Source organism: Mesoplodon bidens, assembly GCF_964165515.1.
Source record: "Mesoplodon bidens genome assembly, chromosome: 8".
Classification (NCBI taxonomy): Eukaryota; Metazoa; Chordata; class Mammalia; order Artiodactyla; family Ziphiidae; genus Mesoplodon; species Mesoplodon bidens.
In genome coordinates, this window is record NC_138165.1 from 64,176,001 (window position 1) to 64,201,017 (window position 25,017).

General features: G+C 35.7%; 1 protein-coding gene across 1 annotated transcript in view; it reads left to right on the forward strand.

The window, feature by feature from the left end:
* Positions 1 to 1,162: 1,162 nt before the first annotated feature.
* The window catches only part of ZNF804A (zinc finger protein 804A), a gene marked incomplete at its 5' end in the record, with an annotated part of 294,760 nt that continues 270,905 nt past the window's right edge, over positions 1,163 to 25,017 (forward strand). Inside the window, one exon of the mRNA XM_081242785.1 lies at positions 1,163 to 1,273. Within this exon, the coding sequence (XP_081098911.1) occupies positions 1,163 to 1,273 (111 nt within the window). The remainder of the gene's footprint in view (positions 1,274 to 25,017) is intronic.

The following is a 25,017-nucleotide window of genomic DNA, read 5'->3' on the forward strand; positions in this document are numbered from 1 at the left end:
TCCGGGTCGAGGAACCACATAAGCCAAGAATCTCTGTTTTTACCTTCTATCCATTTCACTCGTATCCCCACAACTACCCCTCCCCGCCCCCCAAACTATCAACACAAACCTTTATGATCTCTACAAATGGGTGGTGGGTGGAGGGGTATTTTCTTCCTCTAAGATTCGGAACAGAATCCAGCCTCCATACTAAAACCACATTAAAAACAAATAAGATCAAATACGCTAAACGCAATGGGTAGTAACTATCTCAAGAGAGAAGCAGCTGCTGGCACCTGCCTGGATACCAGGCAGTTGCAAGCTGTTGGCTTTTCGTGCTGAATTATTAATTTATTTACCCCGCCCCCCCCCCGCATCGTCCCCTCCCCCTTCCCCGACTGCTAGGCAAGAAATCTCCGTGTCTCTACATTTTCCCCTCCGCCCCCACCTTACAGGAGTCTCCCACTTCTCGGTCTCGGGCCGCTCTGCCGCCCGCCCGCGGTGGCCTTCGAGTCCCTGGCCCTCTGCCGCCGCGGCGCTGCGCTGGGGGGCGTCCCGCTCTCCGCGCGCTCCCACTCGCGCCCAGACCGGCGCTGCCGTGGGTCCCGGAGGCGGCGGGGGAGGGCGGAGGGAGGCCGCGGGTGACAGATGTACTCCTCTGACAGCTCTCAGTACCAGCCCAGTGGCTCCCTGCCATTGGCTCAGTGCAATGGACCGGCAACGCCGCTCCATATAATAACACTCATGACTGCCAGCAGCAGCAACTCCGAGTGCTGGCACCGAGAGCGGGGGATGCTGCTGCCACCGCCGCTGCCGCTCGGGCGGCTCCCGCTGCCCGGCTCCGCTCGGCCGCGCCGCGGGCATTGACTCGCGCTCCGCTCCCGGCTGCCTGGCCGGCCCCTCCCAGCCCGGGATCCTCCTGCGGGGCGAATCGCCCTAAGGCGAATTAGGAAAGAAGCAGAGCCTGAGACGGACAGCGCGGCGAGCATGCGGAGGCGGAGGAACCTCGGCGCGCACAGCAGAGGCGCGTAGTGAGCCTGTCTCCGGCGGGCGTGCGAGAGAGGCGGCGGTTCGCCCTCGCGGCGGGTCCGTAGCCCAACCTCCCCAGGCCCCGGCGCGCTGCGGCTGCAGGCGCGGAGTGCCTGGAAGCGGCGGCTGCGGTGGAGGAGGCGGCGGCTGCTCCATGGAGTGTTACTACATTGTCATCAGCTCCACGCATCTCAGCAACGGACACTTTCGCAACATAAAGGGAGTTTTTCGGGGCCCTCTCAGCAAGAACGGGAACAAAACTCTGGTAATCGCTTCTGTTTTCCTCTCTCTGTCTGTCTCTCTCTCTGTCTCCTGTCTAAGAGGACATTTGGAGGATTGAGGTTATTGTGAGGGTTTGGGGGTGTCACAATTCAATTTGGTTTATAATATATTCATTTATTTGTCTTGTGGGCGTGAGGTGAGAATTTGGTGTAGAAAAAGGCAGGAATCTCAGGGAAGCTGAGATCCATGGCTTTGGTTGACACTTTCCCAACGCTCGGGACCCTCCAACTCACTCCGTCCTGGTGAAGATTACCACGGTTTCTCTTTATTTGAAACAAATTGTGTCACCCCAAGTGACCCTATAGCCTCTGTCACTTTAGGAAGCTGAAGGTAATGAGGATGTGGTGCCTCTCGTGGAGGCGGGAGCCACGTGACTGGTGGTGCGGGGCAAGCGGCGGGACTGAGGGAGGGTCTCAGAAGGAGTTTGTGTTCCGGCTGTCTCCGGAAGGACTGGCAGCAAACTTCTCTAGTGAGAAGTTGTCAGTACAGAGCTTAACTGAGTGACTCCAGAACCCCATGCCGCCAGCTTTAAGCTATTCACTCAGAAGAGGTTGGAGATAAGTGTGACGGGTGAGCACTCTGACACAGTCAGAGCCACAAGGAAAAACGTGCTAGACAAACAGAGCCCGTGCAGTCCTGGGAGGTTCTCACTGGACCACCGAGCTTCTCTTTCAGCATTCTAGTAGGAAAAGGACTCCTGACTGGTGAGAGATGTGCTGAGCATTGAGATAGTACAGGGTGATGGCCCTTACTTTTTCTTTCGTATCCCCTCTTAGCTACAGAACCTCCCTGCAGAACTGACTCCCAAGTCTTGGTATCTCCTGAGAACTATACACCCAATAACGAAAAAGGAAAGTAGAGAGAAGGCTCATTAGGCTAAGTACTGCAGAGTAGAGCCGAGTAAGGTGGTAATATGCAAATGTATGCATCACTAAAGTCTGGGTCTATTAGCAAGCAGCACCCGGTGCCCCCTATTTAACAAAGTGATTACTGAGCTCTGAATAGGGAGAGTAGAAGTTTAAGGACAGAGTCAATTAGTCCAAAAGTAAAAACAGTATTCTTAATCTACTTTCTTTATATATCTTAAAATATGATTCTACATAAATTTTTTTCTAAATGTGCTGTGCATCTGTCTTCCAAGAATGAAAAGTTCTCTTCTGAAGTTTTAAGTGAATTCTGACATTGATGTGATTCATTTGATTATTTTCTTTTTTCCCTTGAATCTCTTGGACATCTTACTCTCAGCTCATTTCAGATTCAAAGAAATAGGGTTAATTTATCGCTTTTATTATTGTCCTGGATAAGATTGTTTACTGTTGTTGTTGATCAAAGCAAATACTCTTCTGTGGTCTTCCTTAGTGGAGTACTATACAGAGCAATAGGCACAGGCTAAGGTAATTATGGAAAATGTTCTGGCTAGACTTAGAGAAGTCGACTATATGTGAAGGTAATTTGGGGGAGGGGAAGCGCTTCATTTTGAAAAAAGTGTGCACTGGTTTGTTTTTTAAATCAAGTTTCACTTATGAGAAAAGGCAAACTTATTGACTGAACAAGATCTCATCTCCATAGTTATAATAATGGTGTAGGTAATAAAGCCACAGAATAAAGTTCATAGAAGAAAACATATTTATTTGCCAAACCTCAACTTGTTACAATTCTGGTAATCTTGATTCTTAAGTCAACCTTGGGCTTCCATAAATGATTGAACTTGCTTAAGCTGATGTTTGTTGTCGGTTTGAAGTTGATTAGTTCTTTATCACTCATATTGACAAAAGGTAGGTTAAACTGTAGATCTGCCAGTTTAATCTTCAAATTAAAATAGGTGTTAAAGAGCAGCTACCTAAATGAGATGAATGAATCTAAATATATGCAAATGTCAGAAGCAACAAACTGGGATAAAAAGGCTTAGAAATAGTTCCTATCATGTTTTATTTATGGTAAAATGACTTATAGGGGCTTCATAGCTAATCCTTCAAGATTGTGTTTACAAACTGCCCAAGTTAGTGTTTCCTATGCAAGAGATTTACACTGACTGAAATGATGTAGATTTTTCATGTATGGTTCCACTATATTTGAAACTATTACTTTAAAAAGTAATATATGTCATGTGTGGCTTTTCTATGTCTTTTGATGATTCTGTTATTGAAGAGAATGAGATTTATGCCTGTCTATAACAGAAGAGATTCTAAATATATTCATAAATGAATTTTTTAATTAAATAATTTTCTATACTTATCTAAAAATGTATTTTTTACAGCAAATAGGATGCTGTGAAGATTTATTATAAGCTAAAACTTACTATAAGTTAAAAACAGAAAACTGAACCTGAAACTTCTCAGAAATAGCAACCTTAATAAGAAACACAAATATTATCTTAAAATATATATATATATTCCACTATTTGAATATTTTCAAGTAAGGATTTATGGTTGTCATGTTTTTAATCCCAGTTTTATAGAGTAGTAGTTATGAGATCTTTTTTACTTTCTTATCTATTTGCTTTTGACATATTGTGAACTTTGCCTTTGAAGACATCATCACATTTTTGCATTTTGAAATGTGTATTAAGTTAAAAAAATTTTAGTGAGTGTTTTTTTTTTTTTTTTTTCCTTATTTCAGGAAAGCACAACTTAAAACATAAAATCCATTGAGGGATTTTTCCAAAGAAATTCCAGTTAGTTTTCAACCACTGGATAACTAATGGATATTCTGAACATTTTAAAATTCATATTTTTAAAACATTATTTTCTAGTCTTTAAAATTTTTGAACTGATTTAATATAGGCTATAACTGTTAACACAGTGTTCTTTCAAGAATTAGAAGTTACCTATAGAATAAATTTACTTACAGAATAAAACTCATTGTTTACTGACCTTGGTTAATTGCTTTAGTCCTAAATCCAGAATGTAATCCTGCTACTCATACTGAGGATATTATCAAAATGTACAGACCTTTCCATAGATCATATTATGTCACTCACACAATAAAATTTTAAGGATACTTAAAGATTAAGCCTATTGTTAATCTTGATCCTATTCTTGGGCTTTTAAATATACTCCTTTTCACAATTTTAACTGAAAATATACAAATCTCCATTTTGCAAGGTCTTACCATCAAAGAGAAAGTTCACTCTACTTGTGATGATTTCTGTTATAAATAGCATCATATGTGTGATATAGCTTTAATTCCATTGAATAAGAAATAAGCTAATATTTTATTAGTGCTCCAGAATATGTCTGAATAAGTTATGTGGTTTAATGACAATGAATAAAGTTTACAATCCATGTATTCTTATTGTTTTTCTTTTGATTATCCCAAACCACCATTGTGTATGCATCTGTTTATTAGATAAAGACATTTTGTTATATTTATGTTTTGCAGTTGATCCACAAAAGTTTTTTTGCCCTAATTATATATTTTAAAGTTTTAATACAAAATATTAAAATTTATATTCTTGAATGCAGAATTTAACCATATATTTAATCACTTTTAATATGGAATTTGGAGTTTGTGGAACTTTGGAAATCATTAATAATTTGTTTATTACTTCTGTTAGTTGGTCAGCATTTTTATATTTCACAAGAGTATTATGTCTGTTTAAAGACTATGACATTCAAAAAGAAGGAGTGCTGATTTGAGGTCAGGCAGTGAGTCAATATTATAATTCAGATTTCCTGACTCTAGACATATTTCCTTTATAATTTATATACTAAATTAGGGAATCCATAGAAATTCATATGATAATATAGATACTGATAAAGAGATGGTATTGTTGTCATCTGTTGTTTGAAGGCACTCTACTTTTCCACTTGCCTTTAGGTGTGGAGAAATAGTGCCAGACTCACAGAATAATTTGAATTCAAATTTATTTTATTTCTTATCCTCCAATATGCGAACATCAATAATTTTTGTCTTGCCTAAGCCCTGTTCCTGAAGGCTGTCCTCCATTTCCAAAATATTAAGTACCAGGTTTGACAAGAAAAGATGTATTGATTTATTAATCAGTTATCAACATATTTGTTATTTAGTTCGTTCAGATTTATTGAGATGCTTTAATTGCAAAGCACTATTCTAGGCACCACAGGCTTTGTGCTAAGTATTATGCACTAAATATTATGTTAAGATGTATTCATGGATGCGCCATTCATTTTGAATATGTTGAAAAAATATTCACATATTTTGACAAGTTTGCAGGTTTCTTGTCACTCAAGATATTTTCATATGTATTCATTTTGAAAGTATGAAAAAATTCTGAGTTTTTTCCTTTTGTATATAGGAACTCACTAAAATTAGGTAGGTCTTTGAAATATACTATATGGACTTTTGTTCTAATTATCATTATCTAATATAACAGTATTTTTCATGTCATTCCCTTACACATTTCTTTATCTCCTACAGTATATAATTTAAAAGGTTTCTCCACTCACTAAAACCCATTTATGTGGCACATTTAGGGTTGTGCATAAGACTAAAGAAACAAGCTGTTGAATTAGTGCTGCTGAAATGTTATCATTGTTAGATTAATATCCTCAAGAAAGGTCAGGGGTGAGGGTGGGTTAAGGTGAATAATATATGGCTAAATTTCCCCACTTTAAAAATTTGGTCATGTAATCAGTTATATATTTTTACAAGTTTCTTTTACATTATTATACATTCAGTATTAAAGACCATCTTGTGTCTCACTTTCCTGAACTTAAGGTGACATATATTCTTTGCTGTACTTGTTTTTTATTCTAGCAAAACTTTACAACATATGTGTTTTCAGAACACATTATTGGAGTAAGGAAAATAAGATTGAAATACTGATATTATGACCTACTCAAAAATGTAAGCAGTATTTTAAGGCAAATGTTGTCAAGTAACATCCGTGATTCTAACATATCTTTTTTAGTTTATCAAATATTATTTAAGTTATTTTTGATAGTTGAAAGTCAAATAGTGACATACTATCTTGTTTTTCCTTTTCAATTATGCACCAATATTTTCTAGTTTATTGATGACTGCGATTACGTTTTTGCTGAAAATACAGATCAACAAGAGCGTTGGAGACCACTAATCCAAAGGTTTCATATAGTTGTATTTGTATTCAGACCAAATTCAGGTTGCAGAAGTAGTTTGTTTAGTGTGCACTGTGTTTTAAAGTATTTGGGCTTCAATGCCATTCAAAGGGGAATACACTTCACAGTTTGTTACTGTCTATACTATTTTTTACTGTTACATAAGTTTTCACTTATTTATAATACCTTCCTGACCAATGAAGGCACTTGAATTTTCCACTTCTTGTTTAGTCCGAGAACCAAATTTTACATACGGGGAGACAGAAACAGTTTCGTCATTCTACCCTTCATGATGCCAACTTTTAGATAGACAGCAGTCTTCCAAAAAGTTTTCTGCATATTTGTATGTTTCTATACAGTTTATTATGTATTGGTTGAACTGCTTAACAGTATTTTCCAGATCATATATCTAGGATATTATGATCTATCATAATAATTATAATATAGAAACGTGGATTTGAGGATGATGCATTTTTGCATTTTAAAATTGCAGACTTTCGCTCAGACCACAGGTTTGTAGTAATTTCTTGTTGTTTTTGGTCTTTTTAAAAATTAATTTTGAATGTAATTTTAGTCTTTATACTTTTGGTAAACATGTTTAGTTCATGTAACATACTTAGAAAATAGTTTTTTGAAAGTATTATACATAGGGGAAATCATACTTTTTAATAAATGTAATCATAATACAGTGTTGAAATAATTTTCTCAGTGATCCTGTTTAACTGAGATATTACTATTGTAGGCAATTGTTGTAATTAGGAGTTTGAGTAATCCTTCCAGAGAGAAAAAAATAGTAGTTTTAATCTGTGGTATACTGCAGCCAAAATTCATAAAGAAATTTTATATTTATTTTTCACTTTTTTATATTGCAAACTACAATATTAATAATTTTATTAATTCTGTTCTCTAAAAATCTTAGTCTGAAACCATTTGATCTGTTTTATCTCAGATTATCCTTTGTCTCTGAGAAAATTATTAACATATATACAATATTATGATGTTTTCAACTAGCAAGGTTTCATTAATTTTATAAATGTATTACAGTACACTTCCTAGCACAGTATAATATAAAGTGGGGTAGTAAATAATTAAAACTCAATCCTAGCTGTCAAAATAACAAAGTCCATTACCTGATATAGTACTCTGGACTCTTTCATAATGGTTTGGCACCATTAGAAGAAAGTTATGTACTTTTCTAAATGTAAGTACATTTAATGTATTAAATGTTTATGATGACCGTGCCATATTCAAATTATAAGAAAACACTTTAAACGTACATAGCTTTAGAAAAATGAGCTATGCTGAGTGTGATGACTGGTTTTATGTGTCAACCAGAATAGTATCCAGTTATTTAAACAAACACTAATCTAGGTGCTCTGAAGGTATTTTGTAGATATAGTTAATGTCTGTAATCAGTTGACCTCAAGTAAAGGAGATTACCATCTATAATGTGGATGGATCTCATGCCATCAGTTGAAAGACTGTAAGAGAAAAAACTGAGATTTCTTGGTGAAGAAGAAATTCTGCCTCATGACTGCAGCATCAAACCCTGCCCTGAGTTTCTAGCCTACTGACCTGTCCTACAGAAGCCCCACAAACCCACAAACAGAGTCAATCCCCAATTCCTTAAAACTCTCTTTTCCTCCCTCTCTCCCCTTCCTCTCCATGTATTCCACCTGCCTCCCCATGACCGCCCCAATTCTCTCTCCATCTCTCCTGTTGGTTCTGTTGATCTAGACCCCAAACAGTACACTAAGGATCAGTTATTACATCTCTCTTACAATAAGACAACTCAATATTCGAAATATAAATCATATCTAATTCCAGTTGGATTTAATTGGAAATAGGTGAAATTGACATTGTCAAACTTATTTAGGGTTAAAATTGATAGACCTTAATGTGGAATGTTTTTGTTGTTTTATAAAGGAATGTATAATAACTTTATTTTAAATATTTACCTGGATTACTGTGTATCTCTCAATCAATCTCCCTGGCTCCTCCTCAAAAAACTTTTATAAAACTGTAAAATATAGTTATTCTTATCTGTTCATCTCCAATAGCTAATCATACATACATTTATTGTACTTGAAGAAAATCAGGCTATCTTTAAATGAGAGAAAATATTTTTAAACTTAATATCAAAAGTGTACAATTTGGTAACCCAAATTTAAGAAAGTTGGCTTTAATGGGTGGCTATGTAAAATGAAGGACTTAAATTTTACAAAACAAAAATGTTTTCATGAAAAATGCACAGAATGGTGTCAGTAACCACCAGCCAGAAACCTCCAGGAACAGAGCTCTAGTTGAACCAAGTTGGACCTATTAGAACTTGTTGGAACAAGATAAACTGCACATCATGGGGAACCTTGATGCATCTCATGAAGAGAAAATAAGGGAGAGTTTTATAGGTTTTGAGATTGTGTAAGGTGATTTTGTGGAGTTTATTGAAACATTGTTTTATTCTGGATTATCCTGTGAGAAAGGAGGGCCATTCTACAATTGGTTATTTTTAGTGCTTTTTCTCTAGGAGGCAAGAGGAACGGAGTAGGGGCAAAGCTGTAGTTGGTAGAGAAGCAGCTTTTGTTCATGTTGGCTGTCAGATGGGGATGTTTCATAACAAAAACAGTAGGTTTGTTTTTGTCTGTCCCCAAACATGACTGTGAAGTGGTCTTGTTTTTTCCTGCTTCCTTCATGCTCATCAATGACCTTGTCTGATGTTAGGGGACTGTGAAACTGTTTATCTTTGATAACAAAACCATACCTTACTTTTTTTTCTATTTATTTATTTATTTTATTTTTGGCTACATGGGGTCTTCATTGCTGTACATGGGCTTTCTCTAGTTGCGGTGAGCGGGGAGTACTCTCCATTGCGGTGTGTGGGCTTCTCATTGCGGTGGCTTCTCTTGTTGCAGAGCACGGGCTCTAGAGTGCAGGCTCAGTAGTTGTGTCTCATCAGGCTCAGTAGTTGTGTCTCATGGGCTCTAGAGTGTAAGCTCAGTAGTTGTGGCTCCTGGGCTCTAGGTGTGCGGGCTTGAGTACTTGTGGGGCAGAGGCTTCATTGCTCTGTGACATGTGGGATCTTTCTGGACCAGGGCTCGAACCCGTGTCCCCTGTAGCAGACGGATTCTTACCCACTGTGCCACCAGGGAAGCCCCATACCTTACTTTTTGATCTAGACAAGTTCGTAGCTGACAGTTCCCAGGGGCTGCTTTTTTCTTTCTCAGATATGACATGGATGGTTGCAAAGAAAAGGGAGGCAAGACCATCAGAGAATTTCAAGGAACTGAGACCCAAAGCCGGGGAGTTTTAGGGATGAGGGAGGGAAGGAGAATGGTTGAAGATTAACAAGGTGGAGCGTAGAGGACATGTGCTCTGCACTGGCACATTCTTAGGAGGACTCTGGGGAGATAAAACAGTCTCCCATCTCTTGAGAGAGATACAGGGGAAAGGCTTTTCAAGAGAGAGAAACTTTAGTTGGCGCAAAATGCTGAAGTAAAACTTCAACGAAAAGTCTAAAGCTATAGAGATTTCATTGATAAGGGACACTTCTGAATTCAAGACACAGTTCAAGTGTTTTAGGACATGTAGGAATATAGAGAATTCTGTCATAAAAGAGGTTGTAACATAAAATCTCATGGATATTGAAGTCCAGAAAATGAAGAAAAATTTGGGAGTTCTGGACTTCCTGTGGCAACTGACATTACTGGGGATACAGGGTAGGATAAAACTGGTTCCTATAATCCTAGTGCAGGCAGTGGTAGCAGTGGAGTGGTGAACCACGACAGAGAGGAGGAGTCTTGCGGGGAGCGCTCAGAGTTCTTGGGATCATCTTAGACGCCTCCTATGAGACTGAATTATGCACAGCCCTATTGTGAGCCTGAGAGCTTTCTCCTGACCCTTGCTGAATTATCATGCCAGAGGGGCATGGTTAGTTCTAGTGCACAGATTTCCTCCCATATTCATCCCTTGGGGGCGGGGGGCAGGTGGGGAAGGCCAGTGTATTAACAGTGATTCAAAGGTTAACCCATTCAAATTGCCTTGTTTATGTCCTTCAGATAGGAAACACCTAAAGAATTTGATGTGGAGCAAGCAAATTTTGTTTGGAGAGAATTTAGGTAATTGCCAAACACTTTGGATTATGGAAAGCATGGAAGTTTTGGACAATAAGTAACTGAGGAGGAAGTGAGGCCAGTTACAAAGAAGGAAGGGATTTAATGATGAGGGGTTTGAACTAAATGATTTTACTTACAAGTTGTCAAGGACAGAAAGATGGGATAAAATATGGATTCTCTCCTTGTTTAATGAAAGGTCTCAAGTGACATGGTCTAGTGGCTTCCAAGGAAGTGTCAGCGGAAATACCGTAATCTTTGTGGTACTTCCTTCAAAACCTGATATTTAGCAATTCACCTCTCTTTGCTGAAATGAGACAAAGTTCCTTCATAGTAGGGAAGAGAATGACTACTTTCACTCCAGGATTGTGTTCTTGCATCGTTTAGCATGCCTTTGTCAAAATATTTACTGTCATACTTACACAGTGGTTGAAAGCACACTTTATAACCAGATGGACCTGAGCCCAAATCCTAAATAGACCTCTGTATCAATAATGAGGAAAACTTTTTGTAACCAGGATCCCAAATATCAACTCTGTACCTATATAATATTTTATATCAAATTTTTAGTGTAACAGAAATATGCAACTAGATATTTTTTGACATTAAGTGGCTCAGTAATGTCAAAACTAAAGACTCTGATTTTATTTGTATTTTTCCTGCAGTTGTAAGGTGGTTAGTGCTCCAGCCATCACATCCACATTCTAAGCTAGAAAAAATGAGTAAAGAGGAAGGACAAAAAGTTGAATGTTCTTTTTTTTTTTTAAGAAGTCCCACTCAACAGTGTTGCTTATATCTCTTCTGCTGGAGTTGTGTCATAGGACCACTCCTAAGTGCAGGGAAGAGTGGGAACATGATTAATTAAGCCAGGCACATTGCTAAGCTCAATAAAATCAGTGTTATGTTAGTAAGAGAAAGAGATAACTGATCAGACAAGAGAAGTCTACCACAACTGGTCACTAGCTTTATGACCTTGGTCAAGTTCACCTTTCTATCAGTTATATTATTCTTAAATGGAGGTGATGCATAATAACCTACCTAGAAAACAGTTTTGCACATCAAGTGAGATGTGCAAGTAAAGTAATTTGCACAAGGTTTGACCCTGATAAACTCCCAATAAATGAGGGTAGCTATTGACAGTATTTCATACTGGAACATTCATATCTAGAATCTCATCTATTCAATATGTATAAATTTACATAATTTGGACACTTTTAGTGTTGAACAATATCAACGTTTCCTTTTTGTTTTCCTGTTTACCCATGGCACTCCTTACATATTTATCTCCACCCAAGGTTCATAAAATCTCTTCCCTTAGAGGAGGGATTGGGCTCTAGATATTACAGTAGATAAAGAAATGAAAATCTTATGGAAACCTTAAGATATAAGACATTCTTTTGTCTCATAAATTTTGTGGAACTATACTCTGTACTCCTAGGAAGCTGGCTCTTTAGGAAAGCTTAGAATTTCTTTTAATTCTCTTCAAGAATGATTTCAGTAGCTGTGATTCCCTTGCAATGTCTTGGATCACTGCAGTTCTGGTATTACAAAATTAATATTTACACTAGGGGACGGCATAACATTTCCTCTTGCTCTCCTATACACAGGTATAGTAAATAATCATGCATTAATAAATTTGTCAACTATAGGGTTACCACAGTTTTACTAACTGAAAGTCACTTTAAAATTTTACCGACCAAGAAATCAATATGGAAATGCAAACTAGATGTGATGTGTTTGCTATATACTTTGTGTACTTCCCCAAGTAATTATTCTTGGCCATTTTCTACCTCAGTCACATATGTGTAACCATGCCTTACTAGATTATCACTCTTGGCTGTAAAAGTATCAGTTTTCACTCTTGAAGTGGATATTTTTTATTTCTTCTGAGTACCTTCAACATACTAGATTTATGATTCTTTTTTTTTTTTTTTTTGCCATACGCGGGCCTCTCACTGTTGTGGCCTCTCCCGTTGCGGAGCACAGGCTCTGGATGCACAGGCTCAGCGGCCATGGCTCACGGGCCCAGCCGCTCCGCGGAATGTGGGATCTTCCCGGAACGGGACACGAACCCGTGTCCCCTGAATCGGCAGGCGGACTCTCAACCACTGCGCCACCAGGGAAGCCCCAGATTTATGATTCTTAATGCCCAATTTATGTCATAGTTATTTTATAATTGTCATTAGTTAATTTATAATTAAATTTGATTGACATTTTCATGGACTTCATTATTAAGCAAAATAAAAGTGGATGGTGATGAACATTTGTTAAAACAAGAATAGCTATAACGCAAAATAAAAAATATGTGAAATTGTGAAATCTAACCCTTATTTTCATGATTGCCACATGTGATATTACAGGATAGTTAAAAAATATCTGAGACTCAAATTTCCCAATTCTATTAAAATTTAATGGAATTTCCTCCACAGAAATTGGGATTAGATTTCTTAAGGAAAACGCATACATTGCATAAAATAACACAAACTGTTCTGCTTGTGTTACTAATCACTGTGAAATTATTGATACAACATGAAAGATGCAATTTTTCATGGATCAGGACTTAGAGGAGTTGATATTATGATACATGCTACTACTCAAAAACTCACAAGGCTTTTTCTAGGTAGAATAATATTAATAAAATTTCAGATGTTTCATGGTACATATTGCTGTCCTAGAGAGCCACATTTAAGACAATCTGTTACCATATTATTCCACAGTAAAGTGTTAGTGAAGTAAATAGTAGTAATAATAATAATAACAATAATAATGAATCAAAACAAATTGATCCTCTTTGTACAGTGCCTAGCATAGCTGTAAGCATAATTTGATGATGTAAGAAAAAAACTAGAGACAGAAGATATTGTTTACTTATAATATTAAATTACTGTAATTAAAATACTACATCAATAATTCAGTTCAGATATGCTATAGTCTGAGTAATTATTCACCTTCTAGGCATTAAACATGCCAACTATTTTGACTTATTAATAAAGTGCCAATACAATTATGTCAACTACAGAAACTATAGGTCATGTGAGAAATTCTTCTCTCTTTTCTCTCAGTACCCTACATAAAATAAGTGCAATATCTATTCTTGGACACAGGCAAAATAGACATGTACACACACAGCAAAATGATCTACAGGTACGCTCTCTCTGTCTCTGTCTCTCTCTCTCTCTGCCCCCTCCCCGCCTCCCCCCTTCCTTCTCTTCCTCTTTCTCTCTCTCTAACTACTCTCTTGCTACACCCCCACTGTAGTCTAGAAAATCAGAGAGCACATTGTTTTTCCAGTTTCAGCCTGTCTGCATGTTTGTTTCTCAGGAAGTACATAGAATTCTACTAGTAGTTCTGGACATGTCCAGAGAGCAAAACAATTATTTATTTGAAAAGCAATTAAGAACTCCTCTTCCCCCTACCTCAGCCACCGAATATAATATCAGAGATCTGAAAATAATACTGGTAAGATTTTGAGAAATCTGAAGCAACTCAGTGGTCAAAGTTCCACTGTATGGCCACAATCCTAGGAATTAAAAATAAATAGAGGAGAGAGAGAGAGAGAGAGAGAGAGACGGAGAAAGAAAGGAAAAAGGAAGGAAGGAAGAGAGGGAAAGAAAGATCATTAGTTCTTCTTAAGCAGTAAAGAATATAAGCTAATATATAAATGTATATCAATTTAAATAATTATATGATGGTACATTCGGGTTTGCCTGGGATAATCCCAGTTTAGACTGTTGTCCTGGCATGGTACCACCTTTAACTCTTAGAGTTATTCTGATTTGGGTGGTAATCTATATGGGCATTCTGCTAAATACAGAAACCTCCAGAGTGACAGGAATCTGCCTGAATTGATTCCCCATTGTCTATCCTGTCTTAAAACCTGCATTCTTTTAGAATTTGTTGATTCTTATGAGAATGGTATCTACGGATGATGTGTTTAATGTGCTACTTTGCTATTTTTTCAACAACCCTAAGTCCTATTATATGCAGTGATAAAAGAAATGTAGTTATTATTTCTCCCCACCTTTTGGCAGTTTGAGTTTAGCCACATCATGGAAGAAGGGATTTTTCAGAGGCAGGAGGATGCAAAGGCACAGGGTCAATTGGAGATCCCTTGAGGCAGCTGCAGTACAGTGAAGAGGTGAAGGGAGCCACAGTGAGTTTCCACTGGCCACATACCAGCCAAGCCTTGTCAGTGAAAAGTGCCTGGGACTGAAGAGCCAACTGCATTGTTCCAAGTTGACTATTTTAGTGGCAGAATTTTGCCCAAGCATTGCCAGTTTTGGTTCCTCGACAAGCCTCATTCAACAGGGTCACCTTTGAATCTGTCAGCTACCTAATACTCTTCCAATAAATGTATTTTATGCTTCATTTAATGAGTTAATTTTGGTTATTTTTAGCTGAGAAACCTGACTAGAATTAGGACAACTGTAGAACTACAGTTTTTTTTTTTCCCAAGGATGTGAAACATTTTGCTGGGTTTTACATCTAGAGAATTTTGACAGTGTTTCACTCTCTCCTTTGCTTCCCATCATTCTCCTTCCTTTTTATGGAAGGGGTTCAGCCTCTGGAACTAGAGAGACCTAGGTTTAACTTCTGGCTTTGTAACCTGGGCCAGTTATTTAACCTCCCAGGTTCTGTTTCTATATCTATATCTACAGATAACAAAAATTGTAATTAATTTAGCTCCTGCTATACACCAAGTGTTATTTTAAACATATTACATAAATTATACATAATTTCTGCTGAAATGCTTTGAAATGGGTACATGTGAACAGGATTGCTCTAAGGATAAAATAATATAAGGGAATTCTCTACTACAGTGATTGGCACATAATTAGTTATTATTTTTACCATTACTGATACTTAAAGAAGACTTGTCCTTCCTCCTTTTCAAAGCCAATACATGGACTTGTGATTTTCAGACAGAACATGAGAGATGCCAAATGAATAATAGAGAGTATAGGTGCTTTAGGGATTCCAAAGAAAAATAGTCCAGAGAATTGATCATACAATTTAGCATCTATATATGGCCTATGAATGGGTTGTCTAGTTTATCCTATGCAGGAAAACTGAAGTTCTCTGGCATGCAGATGCCAAACTAGACTATCATAATTATCACCTGAAGATTTAGAAAATAACAAAATCCTGGACTTCACTTCATAGCTACTAAATCTTAATATCAATGGTTAGGTCCTGGAATCTAGCTTTCCTAAGAGCCACCAGGTGACTCTCACTGTTCTAAGGTAAACTGCATCTGGCTTGGTGTCAATGGTCTTGTTCCAGAAGGATGTTCGGATGTCATTCATTCATACTTAGTATGAGAGATGAGGCCCTGTTCTCATCCTTTCTTAGGTTCTCTGCCAACACTCCTCCTCATCCCACCCCTGCCCTCAAATAGATCCTCTGGAAAGCTAGCAAAAATGAATTTGTTTAATTGTAAAGGAAAATAAAATTAGAATAAAAGTTTAGTTAGAAAATGGTTAACGGATGTAATCTTTAAATTTAATAGAGTACAACATCTATAGAAGGGATGAAATGTAAGACTTTATGTCATAAGCAGAAAAAATTCTAGTTCTAGGTTCAGCCTCATGAGACAATTTAGTTAACTTGGCCGATTCCCTTTTCAACTATGCTTTGAATATATTAATTCATGTAGAAAGTAGTGGTAATAATGCATTTCATAGTATTTAATAGTTTTCCATGTATGCTTTTTTTTTAATCATTGTGTTGAGTAGCAAAGCAAATGGTTGAGCTAGTAAACAGATGAACATCAGGCACAAAATAAAAGATGTAAAGGTAAATAGTTTTATGAAATGCAGGGTGATACTATATACTTTTATGAAAAGTATATCAAAGATTTAACATTGATAGCTTGGATTTATAAATAAAATCATATATCATAATCACATTCTTATTAAATCAGATGATATACCTCAATTACCTTTGAGATTAGAATTCAATTACATATTTTATTTCTAAATTTTGCATAGGTATTCTTAAGTTATTTCTTACATGTATGGGATTTCATACATGTAATCCATGTTTATCATTGTTTAGAATTTTTATTTGTAATGTGATTATGATACCATCAGAATCAATTTTTACAACTGCAGTTGTGTGATTGAGTCAGTTATTTAATATAGTTTTGATAAATCATCTCAATATCTATGATTAATCTTATCTAAAACATGTTTTCAAATTGTATTTTCAAATCCTAAGAAGAAATCAACTCATTTAATGAAAGTTTTCAATTTTTGAGCACTTATTCTCTTAGGTCTAGTGCTAAAACTTATAGAAAATATTTCATTTAATTATTTCAGAAACTCTTTAATTTGGTACTATTACAATTGCCATTTACAAATAAGAAGACTTAGTTTTTAGAACTTATCAAGTCCATCTGTGTTGTTTTTAATTTACAGCTGTCTTGTGAACACTGTAGATCTTAATGGATATGAACACTGAGATTTAACATATGTATGTCCATGTCTATTCCATTTCATTTAGTTTAGCACAGAAATAATGAACACCTCATTCTCATATCCTAGAATAAATATGCCCAGTTATAGAGATTCAGAATTAGGAAATCTATATATAAATCCTTAACTATTTCCCCAAATATTATGGTTTTATTCTCAATAATGCTTTTTTCTTTCATCTCTCTAATTGTTTTAATTTGCATTATTGTCCATTTGTTTGCTTATCAATTGTGTTCAATGAAGATAATTTCATATTCCTTTTTCTTCTTATAAGTAACTGAACAGAAGCTAGTTAATTAGATTAAATAATTTAAGTGTCAGATGGTATGTTTCTGTTTTTGTATATATTATATAGCGCACAAAGGCAGAAGAAAAGAGATTATTTAGTAAAAGATATGGTTTTAGTAAAATTCAGGGCTTAAGTTTTTTTTTATACTTTCAATTCACTTTGCAATTTCCACCCCCAACTTTGTTCATTCCTAGTGTTTGCAATCTTCTATTTACTAACTATTAAGAGTAATAAAAGTTCTCAAATTAAAGCAGATAATAAATTATTTGCACGTCGTTTATAGCTGAAAGAGCACCATCATTTTCCAGCCTGTATTATTGGGTTTTTCATTTATAGGAATTAGATAAGAGAAGCTGTATATTTTCTAATCACTGGGCTTTGCAGCAAACGTTTGTAGAGGGTTGGCTTTCAGCTTTAGACAGTTCATAATGTGTAGGTTATCCTCCCATCTTTCTGAGAAGATTATTTTCAGGGAGAGTACAAGAAAATGAAAGGATCTGAAGCCTTTTAATATATTTTTTGGTGAAATGCTGGTGCTTCTAAATTTATTTTCCCTTAATTGCTGGCATGCTGCAGAGGAGAGGAACAGGGGATGGAGGGGCAATGAGAAAAGTACCCTGTGATGTGTGAACAGAAAGGAGCCTCTCAGCGGCCCTTTGGTATGATTTGTAAAGACCTTTCTACTCAATCCTCGCCTATTTGGTCCAAGACTAACTAAACTGTGTGTGTGTGTGTGTGTGTGTGTGTGTGTGTGTTTTCAAATTAAATGTTGTTATAAGCTCTTCTGGGGTATCTGGGATCTGAAGAGAATAGGAACATTTTTAAGGATTAATGATGTCTTTATGCTGAGAAAACATTATAATAACTTTTTGATATAGAGAATAAAGGAAGTCAACCTAGTTCATTACAAAACAGAAGCTAGAAACAAAAACTGTATGGCTAGAAGTAAAACTGATAATAAGTAGTATCCTTAGAGTGGAGACTCACAAGATAATAACATATCCCTATATCACATTTCTTTTAAGTTCATTTTTATATAAATATGTATTTGTAATATAAAAAGCATATGATTTTTAATCAGGCAGGTACCATTATTATCTCCATTTTACTTATGAAAAATTGAAGAGAATCTATGGATCCTGCCAGAGATTATAGAAGCTTATGAGTGGTTCAGTCTAATTTTGTCTTAAGTTGTGTTACAGTCACAACCACAATAAGTGGTAGCTATTTATATAAATCTTTATAACCGTAATACTGTAAGCACTTCCGTTTTACAGAGAATACTATAACCGGAAGGTCAGTTAAGTATACAATGCCAATTTTATATATTATTTGCAAAGTACATATTCTACATTCTACCTTTAAAACTGTTTATGATTAAATCTATACATAATAACAAAGATATCTCAAATTAGAAATCAAATATACATTTCCAAAAGTAAGTATACAAGTATTCCCAGGGGAGCATATATTGTAGCTTTTATAAATTTTAATTTTTTGTTGTTGTTGTTTTTTGTTTTTTTTGCGGTATGCGGGCCTCTCACTGTTGTGGCCTCTCCTGTTGCGGAACACAGGCTCCGGACGCACAGGCTCAGCGGCCATGGCTCACGGGCCCAGCCGCTCTGCGGCATGTGGGATCTTCCCGGACCGGGGCACGAACCCGTGTCCCCTGCATCGGCAGGTGGACTCTCAACCACTGGACCACTGGGGAAGCCCCTAAATTTTAATTTTATATCACATAATTATATAGGTTTGTTAGAGAATCAATAGTGAATACTTACTCTGCTAAATTAAAAATACAAACTATTAAAGACAGTTTGTATAGAAACATTTGAAGAACAGAATAATCACATTTAATCATAATTTGTTGAGCTATTGTCTATAAACCCTGATATCTATCTTGGGTTTAATCATAATTTGTTGAGCTATTGTCTATAAACCCTGATATCTATCTTGCATGCCAAATATTGTACACAATTAATTTAGAATTCATTAACTTTAATACAAATTCAGAGGGACAAACTGTGTGACAGAGATCTCTACAAATATAAAGGAAAATACATTGCTTTATTTTCTGTTAAAAAATTGCTAGTTTTGCAAATTGATTCACAAAAACGGAGAAAGGGACAAGCTATGATTTTCACTGGAAGGAAGACTATCTGTGAAAATAAGGTTGCATTTTGCCAGTAGATAGGAAGCTAAGTGATTTGATTTTTATTTTGGCAATATCTCTCTCGTTAAAAATTTGCAAATGGACTCATGTATTTATTCATCAAATATGAATTAAGCAGGGTAGTAACACGATCTGGAGATTTTTCCCTTTCTTCTCTAGTAGTTGCTTAGTCATCAGGGTGTGGAATCACACCTATTTTCCTTGCTTGAGCCAGTTGAAAGTTATCCTCAAGGAGAGGATGAAAACATCTTAAGTGGAGAGATAGGAAAACAGAATTTCAAATGGAAGACAACAAATAGTAAATAAAATAAGAGATATAATACACATTCTGCAGGGAAGAGTTGAAATTATTGGTAAGATAAAAAGTATCATAATTACTCTATCAACTTCGTTAGCTATGAACATGAACACCCTACAGATATTGTTATAATTTCAGAATCCAAGGAAAAGGGTAGACTATTATTTTTAGTTATAGTAAATATTTTAGAAGAGAGTAGTTGTCATTGATTTCACAATTGAGTATTTGGATTTTAATGGATTTTATTTTTCTATAAATTTAATTTCTTGTTATCAAAAACAATGAATAGATGATTGGCACATAAGTAGGTAGATAATAGATAATGACATAGACAGAAGGAACAGAATACACTGCTATTAATTTCTGTCAATTTTGAAATTTTAGAAAAATTAGAAAGTAAATATCATATATACCCATATAAAATACTCTTGAAATTTTGTTCTATTTCCCCAGACATTTTTTTCCATGTTTAATTTTATTTAGAATCATTTAGAAAACTACTTTCCAAATTAAATATTTTTCTTTCTATTTTTAACAACACTATCAGATAATTTTTAAAAAATATTTAGGTGCTTAGGATCAAAATTTAGAACGCTGACAATTTTCTGGTAAAATACCTTATAAATTTGTGTATTAATCTCAGTAACACATTATTTTCCATTATCAGCATTTACATTAATAATTACATTGTCCATATATTTGCATAAATTGTATATCTTTCATCTATATTTCTAGATGGACAAGTTGACATAAGTCAAAGAGAATTGGATTTAGGTTTTGAAGACCAAGTTCCTGTCTAATTATTCTGTCTAATTAACTAAGACTTAGTTTCTGGATAATTATATGTGATAACTGAAAAAGTATTTATCTGCTCTGAGGTACATGTATTCATTTATTTCTATATTCCTGTAATACATATTGATTACCTCTATATATCAGATTCTGTACTAGGCACTATTAATACAATGGAAGGCAATTTGAAGACTTGGTTCTTTGCTTCTAGAACTGTCTAATACAGTGGTCTCTAAAGTGGGGTGCATGCACCCTAGAAAGTGTGCAATATACTTTATAGGGAACAAGTAGGAATATGAAAAATAATCTTTATATTTGTGGTTATCTCATTTTTAAATGTTTTACACTATGTAGAAATACATGTTTGTATTGGTATATTAGCTTGAAAGTCTTTTGTTAATAAGATTGTGTTATCAAACAAATTCAGAGACTGGATTAGTATCAAGAAAAGAGTTGAATGAAATGAAAAATTTTATTATAGCCAAGGACAATATAATTTTTAAAGAAGGACTGAAAATTTTTTTGGCTTGGATGTTTTGAAACATCACACACTTGATGTCCCCTGTAGTTTTACAATTAAGCATCAGTTTATACATAGTATGTTCTAGACACATTTCCAAGAAATTTGTTTGAATTAACACATTTAATCTTCACAGCAACCCTGTTTGGAAGGTATTCTGATTTTCATCTGACTTATAAGTGTCATTCAAATTCAGGTAATCTGTCTCCAGAGCAAGAACTCATATTCGCTATGGGAGCCTGTCTCTCACATGTCAAGTTTATTGATAGAGTGCAGTGATAATAGCAGATCTGGAAATAAGTATACTATTTGTAGTTTTAATCTATTTTTCATTATTGCATATTTATATTATGTCATGAGATAGGCAGTCTTTCTATTCTTGTGAAGTACATCTTTCCCCACAGCATTAATTTATGGTTTTCTGATTGTGTTCTTTTGAAATGCTATTTGAACGGTCATCAGAGATTGAGTCAGATTTAAACCTTACAGTGTGCTGAGCACTGCATCAAGACCTGGGAAAATGGAGCCTATTGAGATAACTTCTCTACACCAATAGGAACCTCAACGTTGCACTGAATATTAATATAACATTTAAAATCATATGTAAAATGCTGAATGAAAAACCTGACCCCTCCTTCAGTAAAATTTCACTCTGTTTATTAAAACTGATTTATATTTTATATACTTTGGGGTATATCAAACTTATTTTGGTTTTTATGTCAATTTCAATAGTACATAAAGTATTATTAAATCAGTGTTTAAGTTGCTTTCAGAAAGCACTGAGAATTTTATATATTTTGTATTGAAACCAAATATTGACAAGTGTTTTATTTGGGTTAAGTTATAAGTACCTATTGTGGGTTAGGTGCTAGAAATGTAATAGTGACTAAAAGCACACAAGTTTTCTGCCCTCATAAAACTTATGGTCTAGCAGGAAAGGTAGGTGTTGATCACTAAGTGTGTTGTATTAGGTCCCTTGAACTGCCATAACACAGAACCACAACCTGGGTAACTTATAACAACAGAGTTTATTCTCTCACAGTTCAAGGCTAGAAGTACGAAATCAAGATATCGGCAAAGGCATGCTCCCTCTGAATCTCTAGGGGACGGGTGTTCCTTTCCTCTTCTAGCTCATGGTAGCTTCAGGCATTCCTTGGCTTATGGTAGCAGATCTTCAATATCTGCCTTCATCTTCATGTGATGTCTTTGTTTCTCTGTGTGTATGAAAATACATGTCATTATTGGATTAAAAGCCCAACCTATTCCATCTTAATCATCTTAAATAATTACATCTACAAAGACCCTATTTCCAAATAAGGTCATTCTGAGATACTGAGGGTTAGGACTTAAACATATCTTTTTGGAGAACACAATTCAACCCATAATACTTATCGTTGAAAACTATCTTAAGTGCCATGAAGGAAAGGTACAAGCAGAATGAGAGCATGTGCAATGGGGAATGGATCTAGTGTGGAATGTAAGGAATGTGGGATTCAGTCAGAGAAAACAGAATGGGCATGTGACTTTTGGAGAGAGGAAGCTCAGCATCTTTAAGAAACTGGAGGAAAACCACTATGACTAGAGATTGAGGTCTTGGTGAGGAGGTGGTGGAGATGAGACAATAGCAGTGCATAAGTCGAGAAAAAGCAAGATACGGGTTTCCTTATGAAGGTGAACTGAGCAAATGATCTAATTGCATTTTGAAAATATTGATTCAGCTCAGTGTTGGGAAAGATAGCATGAGAAGGGTACAGTAATGTATGCAGACACAGCAGCTAAGGAGCAATTGCAGCAGTCTAAGCTAAAATAGCTTGGATTAGAAGAACATGTTCTGAGAGATGTGTACAGCTTTAAGATACATATACTAAACAAAATCAGTAGGATGTATAATTAATGGTGTGTGAGGAATGAAATCACAAGATGTGCTGAGAATGCTCCTAAATTACACTTTTATAGCATATACAAGTATGAATACCGCTCACTGGCATAAGAGCTAGTGATACAAATATTATGAATATTATAAGTGTGTTTTTAAACATGTTAAACAAGAAGTACTTTTCACTAATATTTCAGGCATGTAGTTAGATACACAGATTTAGAGGTCACAAATAAGGCCTGGGTGATGAGATATATGTTGGTAGTCACTGATCATTTTTTTCTCATTCCAGTTTTTTATGCTTTCCCATCTCTACCTGAGGACAAGGCCTGGGATTTAGAAAGGACTTATGATGTGCACTATTGGATAATCTTTGGACACAAAGTTAGACCTTTACTTCTTTAGTGAAATTAATTCCACCATCATTATAAGTTTTTAGTAGAAAAGATAATTCTGCTATTTTTTTCCACTTTGAGTTGTAAGTTGACTCTTCTTTTTCAGTTAATTCTTAAATTCATTATTATCTTATTCACTTTTGTCTTAAATTCTAAAAGAGGAAATATGATGTCTTCCCATGGACATTCATTTATGCTGTATCTGTAGAGATTACCAGTGACTTTCAAAAACAAATCCTTTTTGGAGGATGCTTTTCAGTTCTGTGATACTAAGTGTATATGAACAATACAAACACACTATAAATGAAAGATCTAATTGATTTGTAGAGGATGTGTGTGTGTTTGTGTGTGTATTTTAAGATCAACTAAGAGTGATTCACTTTAAATTATTCTTAGAGACTAATTTAAATAAATAAGCATAAAAGAAAACCAAGGAAGGAAAAGGATCTAGAACTAGGAAACATATTCTAAAGAAAATCTTTAGTAAATTGAACGCCATTCAATTATTGCCTATAGAGCAAACTAGAAAGCAGCATTTGAAGAAGGGGGTACCCACATGACAAATATGTGATACTGCATTGAGAAACCAGGAATTGGAACAATCTGTTCCCCCATCAATAGCAGTACTACACAAACTAAAAGTCATATGCTATTAGACAGATAGAAAAAGTCATTCTCTTTATTTGCTGGAAAAGTGAGTAGTGGGTATGTGAGCAGAGAGTACTTTGTAGTGTTCTGTTCTTTATTCTAGCCATGGAAGAGGTAACCAAAAATGTCAAAACATTATCAGCTGTTCCTTAATCTAAACCCATATAATATTGTGTATGTAAGACTTCACACTCAAAATTCAGAAGTAAATAAAAGGTTAATATTTATAAAATATTAAGAGAATGAAATACTGCGGGCGTTAGAAGATGTTAGAAATAAATTTTTTAAAGTAAAAGCCTGACAGGAAATAAGAAACAAATGTGTACTTTAATGCCTGCATAAAAGAAAAAACAAGCTCTCAAATATAAAATAAACAGAGAAATATTCCCTAACTGTACACCTTTTGCTTTGGATAAAACTATTGTATTCAGAAGAATAGTTAACAGGATTTGGAAAAAATCCAGAAATTATTCAAGACTTCTCAAGTATTTTGTGTTGTTCTACTAAATATATGTAAACTCTAAACAAGGACATGCCACATTTTTTATTTTCTTTACGTTAGTTGTTCCAAGAAACATTTGTTTTATTGACTTTTGTGTATTTCTTAGGATCAGATTAATGGTTGTCAAAAAAAACATGCCAAGTTTTCATAATTTAGCCTGCTGAGCATTACAATGATACACATTTTTTAAAGTAATTTAATATTTTATTTATTTATTTATTTGTGTCTGGGTTGTGTCTTTGTTGCTGTGCTCAGACTTTCTCTAGTTGTGGCGAACGGGGGCTACTCTTTGTTGTGGTGCACGGGCTTCTTATTGTGGTGGCTTCTCTTGTTGCAGAGCACGGGCTCTAGGCACACGGGCTTCAGTAGTTGCAGCACGCGGCTCAGTAGTTGTTTTTCGTGGGCTGTAGAGCGCAGGCTCAGTAGTTGTGGCACACGGGCTTAGTTGCTCTGCAGCATGTGGGATCTTCCCCGACCAGGGCTCGAACCCATGTCCCCTGCATTGGCAGGCAGATTCTTAACCACTACGCCACCAGGGAAGTCCAATAATACACATTTTTAAAAGATGATGTCCAAACCCATCATTTAACAC